Source organism: Triticum aestivum, chromosome 3B, assembly GCF_018294505.1.
Source record: "Triticum aestivum cultivar Chinese Spring chromosome 3B, IWGSC CS RefSeq v2.1, whole genome shotgun sequence".
In the NCBI taxonomy this organism is placed as follows: domain Eukaryota; kingdom Viridiplantae; phylum Streptophyta; class Magnoliopsida; order Poales; family Poaceae; genus Triticum; species Triticum aestivum.
This window is the reverse complement of record NC_057801.1, coordinates 91,047,688-91,053,049: the sequence shown is the minus strand read 5'-3', so window position 1 is coordinate 91,053,049 and position 5,362 is coordinate 91,047,688. Positions and strand designations below refer to the sequence as shown.

The following is a 5,362-nucleotide window of genomic DNA, read 5'->3' as shown; positions in this document are numbered from 1 at the left end:
AGATGGCTAAGATCCGGGAGAGGAAGACGAGGGATATTGGCCAAGTCAAATGCATCAAGGACGGATCAGGCCAACTCTTGGTGAAGGACGAAGAGATTAAGCATAGATGGCGGGAGTACTTCGACAAGCTGTTTAATGGGGAGAATGAGAGTTCTACCATTGAACTGGACGACTCCTTTGATGAGACCAGCATGCGTTTTGTGCGGCGCATTCAGGAGTCTGAGGTGAAGGAGGCTTTAAAAAGGATGAAAGGAGGCAAGGCGATGGGCCCTGATTGTATCCCCATTGAGGTGTGGAAAGGTCTCGGGGACATCGCGATAGTATGGCTAACCAAGCTTTTCAACCTTATTTTTTGGGCAAACAAGATGCCAGAAGAATGGAGACGGAGTATATTAGTACCAATCTTCAAGAACAAGGGGGGTGTTCAGATTTGTACTAATTACCGTGGAATTAAGCTGATGAGCCATACAATGAAGCTATGAGAGAGAGTCATTGAGCACCGCTTAAGAAGAATGACAAGCGTGACCAAAAATCAGTTTGGTTTCATGCCTGGGAGGTCGACCATGGAAGCCATTTTCTTGGTACGACAACTTATGGAGAGATATAGGGAGCAAAAGAAGGACTTGCATATGGTGTTCATTGACTTGGAGAAGGCCTATGATAAGATACCACGGAATATCATGTGGTGGGACTTGAAGAAACACAAAGTCCCAGCAAAGTACATTACCCTCATCAAGGACATGTACAATAATGTTGTGACAAGTGTTCGAACAAGTGATGTCGACATCGATGACTTCCCGATTAAGATAGGACTGCATCAGGGGTCAGCTTTGAGCCCTTATCTATTTGCATTGGTGATGGATGAGGTCACAAGGGGTATACAAGGAGATATCCCATGGTGTATGCTCTTTGCGGATGATGTGGTGTTAGTTGACGATAGTCGGACGAGGGTAAATAGGAAGTTAGAGTTATGGAGACAAACCTTGGAATCGAAAGGGTTTAGGCTTAGTAGAACTAAAACCGAGTACATGATGTGCGGTTTCAGTACTACTAGGTGTGAGGAGGAGGAGGTTAGCCTTGATGGCCAGGTGGTACCTCGGAAGGACACCTTTCGGTATTTGGGGTCAATGTTGCAGGAGGATGTGGGTATTGATGAAGATGTGAACCATCGAATCAAAGCCGGATGGATGAAGTGGCGCCAAGCTTCTGGCATTCTCTGTGACAAGAGAGTGCCACAAAAGCTAAAAGGCAAGTCCTAAGGACGGCGGTTCGACCCGTAATGTTGTATGGCGCGGAGTGTTGGCCGACTAAAAGGCGACATGTTCAACAGTTAGGTGTGGCGGAGATACGTATGTTGAGATGGATGTGTGGCCACACGAGAAAGGATCGAGTCCGGAATGATGATATACGAGATAGAGTTGGGGTAGCACCAATTGAGGAGAAGCTTGTCCAACATCGTTTGAGATGGTTTGGGCATATTCAGCGCAGGCCTCCAGAAGCTCCAGTGCATAGCGGACGGCTAAAGCGTGCGGAGAATGTCAAGAGAGGGCGGGGTCGACCGAATTTGACATGGGAGGAGTCCGTTAAGAGAGACCTGAAGGATTGGAGTATCGACAAAGAGCTAGCTATGGACAGGGGTGCGTGAAAGCTTGCTATCCATGTGCCAGAGCTATGAGTTGGTTGCGAGATTTTATGGGTTTCACCTCTAACCTACCACAATTTATTTGGGACTAAAAGCTTTGTTGTTGTTGTTGTTTGTATATCATGGGAGCATTTAAGGTGTGGTATCACTGGATATTCTCCCCTTTGTACCAAGGCCGACTTACCATTTCTAGAAATTTTCATGGTCATGTTAAAAAGAATCATGGCACGTTCGTAAATTCCCTTGCTCATGTTGTTGGGATAAAGAGACACAGTGTATACTGTAAATAAGTGCATTACACTTTCGACTGTGTAGTCTCACCATAGCGGTAATTTGCAATAAAGTTTTCCAAAAAAAATACTATAGAAATGAGTTGTCATAATAGCCTTGTTTCATTTTTTTTCCTTTCTTTCTTCCTCTCAGAGCTTGAAAATGCATACATACATACAGGCCTCGTGGGAGTATTTTTCTTTTACAAACCGCAATCTTCAAGACTGGTGAAGGTCTCTTGTAATTCCACGGGTCTCGCGATGGAATTTTGATTACAAGTAATTAATCTGATTGCAAGTAATTAGTCTGATGAGGATGAAGGCTACGATAATGAAAATGGCAATGGTCTCCTAAAAATGGCTATGGGATGTGTTCTTTTTTCAACGGTGTATGAAGATGTCTTTTTTTTTACAAGGGTATGAAGATGTGATGTTGATGCCGGGCTGCGAGCCCTGCTACAGTCCGCTCTGTTCGACTGATAAGAGCATGTACAATGATGCTATCTTAGGAGTGCCACGTAGGATAAATGATGGGGTGGAGGAGAGAGAATTCATAAGAAAAGATTTGTCTTCTCTTATTTAAGATAAAACAAAAGATGACCTTTTAGCACAATTTATCTCACCATGTATTAAGAAATGACTAGTTATTGAAGATAAAATTAAGATATAATCCATTATAGGCATATTTTTTTGTCATCTTTAAAATTACATGCAAGACTTAAAGATAAGGTTGTCTTATCTACATGCCCTGATAATTCTTGCATGGCCCGGTCCTAATACGGCTTCAGAAAGCACGCAAGCCCACGCACACGACTATACGGCCCATGGGCTATGTCATACGTCCCACCACCCCGGTTCGGCTGCACTGAAAGAGAAAAAGCCCAGTTCGGCTCGAACGCCGCGCCGCCGCGCCCGCACGCTGCTGGCTGACCGGTCCTTGCCCGGCGCCGGCGAGCCTCCCTTGCTGCCCCCCGCCCGGAGTGGGCAGCCTCGGCGTCCCCCTGGCCCGGCTCCACGCGGCGCGGCGCCCGAGGGTGTTCCGCCAGTCCAAGTGCCCGGTGGTATGTACGCCTCTCACACTCGCAGGCTTCTTCGCCGCGACAGGGGAGCCCGTGCCCATGGCGGCGCCGCCAGGAGACGCGCGTCGACGTCTCTGTTGTGCTTCATCGGCGCCATTATCCTCGTCGCGATCTCTCGCCACACCCTGCTCCCCAAGGTATTGATATTATCTCAGAAGCTTAATGCCTGAATAATCCCATTCCCAACTGGTAACAGTCAACGGGGCCAACGGTTCTTTTTCTGTATGCCTCGATTGGCTCGGCTGTTGCTGTTGATCCTTCCCTACCAGTAGCATTGCAGATCCAGCTGCCGAAGAACTGTGCTGCAATGATTTATATCATTAGCTAATTCATTGTCTTGTTTTCGTTCTTACGAGAGAAGGTGCCATTTCTGGGTTCCTTTTGGAGAGATTTATTGGCACCCGATGCTTATATTGCCACACCCAAATTTCATGGTGTGAAGTATGAGCTGCACACGCTCCCTGTAAGGCCTCCCTGTCTTGGTGTCTCCTTTTGCATTGGCCACGAAGGTATATCACTCAGAGATTTGCATGCTAGCCTCTTAGGTGGATGCGAAGGCTGTGGCCGACGGTGACACAATCACGGTGTATGTTGACGCGGCTGACCCTCGTGAGTCCGGCAATGTGCCCCGTGAAGTTTGGGAAGCTGTGTCAGAGCGAACCAAGGCGCGGGCGGCCAAGAACTATGAGAAGGCTGACACGCTGCAGAATATCATAGTGGATGCCGGATATAGGTAACTTCAAAATTAACATCAGGCAACTGCCTATTTCTGTGCGGTCTCACCTACTGAACGTTCTGAAACTTCTTCTAAGTGCAGGCAAGTTCCTGACTTGACAGGGGAACAGGTTCTCGCGAAGAAGTACCGAATCAGGCTAAGGTTTGTCACATCTTGGTCCCAATCCATGGTCAAGGGCTTTCTTCTTATTGGACTGCAGTTGAGATATTATAGAACGAAACGATGCAATGCAGAGGGATTGATGCACCAGAGAACTCGATGCCTTATGGTAAAGAGGCAAAAGAGGAGCTTGTGAGGCTTGTGCAGGGAAGGACCTCAAAGATTCCCATATATGAAACTGACTGGTACGGTCGATTAGTTGGAGATGTTTACTGCAATGGGGTCTTCGTGCAGGTAATATGTCATATTATTATCTCTTTGGAGTCACCTTTGGAGGTCTGTTATACTGAAAATAGCGTATGCAAGTACTGGATCATCTATGGTACATGTGCTATCTGGCTTTCTTAAACACTAATAGTCTTGAAATTGCACATTTACAGCAGAAGAAACTGAATGTGAATTACTTAAAGAAAAAAACTGAACGTGTATTCAAGATTTTGTAAGTTCTTAGAACTTTTACCAGAGCATAAATCGGAGCAACACGCTTAAAATAATACTATTAAACTCTGCAGGAATCATAACGTATCTCCTCAGCTGAAGATAAATACATGCTTTATGGGCTTGTTAACCACTTAGCGACTTTTCAATTAAGAAACAATCAAGTTTTCATATCTTGCTTTAACAGGAACACATGCTGAAGAAAGGCCTCACATGGCACTACTCTGCGTATGATCAACGGCCTGAGCTTGCCGAGGTAAGCAGTATGACTCGCTTGACAGCTTCAATTCACATGACTGAAGAGCAGTATAACGCACTCTGAACATTTCTTCAACCTACCATATATACACTTGAAAAGACCTTGACAGACTAAAATTTTGTCAGTGGGAGAAGCAGGCGCATGCGAGCGGGTTGGGTCTGTGGGCGCTGCTGAACCCTGAGAAGCCATGGGAATGGAGGAAGGAGAAGCGCACGAGGAGATGGTGAATCATCAGTGACTCGTGCCCAAAGATCTCTAGACGACTAGACCAGAACAATAGCTTCAAACACTGTATAATGTGTTCTCTGAACCTCAACACTTTCATGTTGTAACAACCTCTGTAGAATGAAGCAGGCAGCACCGATTGGTGTAAGCTCCCATTAGGGACTCATTCTCTTTTCTGCATTAGACTGTTGTAAAACCTGCAATGATTTCTGTAAAACATGATCTGATGATCAATTGGTGGTAATGGATTGAATACTCCTAGCCAGTGGCAGACCTAGGAATTGAGGTTTGCCGGGACGAATATTTCCAGTATAAAAGTTTTTGAGTTACAAACAAAATTTGTACTCAAGAAACAAATGGTGGTTTGTATGCGATTGGAGCAGGTGGCTATGGAGGTTTTTTCCCAACATGGGAGACAACATAACCTTCGGATCGATCCACCACCTCCATCGAAATAGGCATAGTGTCGGTCTATAGGGCTCTACTGTTGCCGATTTGTCGGGTTTTTTTCATCAATTTTTGTCAGACCTTCATATTGGGCCGTGTGCATCTTAA

The 5,362-nt window shown here is 45.8% G+C and overlaps 1 protein-coding gene across 1 annotated transcript; it reads left to right on the top strand.

Moving 5' to 3' along the window:
* Positions 1-2,790: 2,790 nt before the first annotated feature.
* On the top strand, positions 2,791-5,108 carry LOC123068819 (probable staphylococcal-like nuclease CAN1). The gene is made up of 7 exons (XM_044491493.1): positions 2,791-3,127; positions 3,352-3,453; positions 3,536-3,723; positions 3,808-3,867; positions 3,960-4,119; positions 4,511-4,579; positions 4,708-5,108. Exons 1-7 carry the CDS (start codon positions 2,975-2,977, stop codon positions 4,807-4,809), a joined length of 834 nt encoding a protein of 277 aa, XP_044347428.1. The 5' UTR covers positions 2,791-2,974; the 3' UTR covers positions 4,810-5,108.
* Positions 5,109-5,362: the final 254 nt, after the last annotated feature.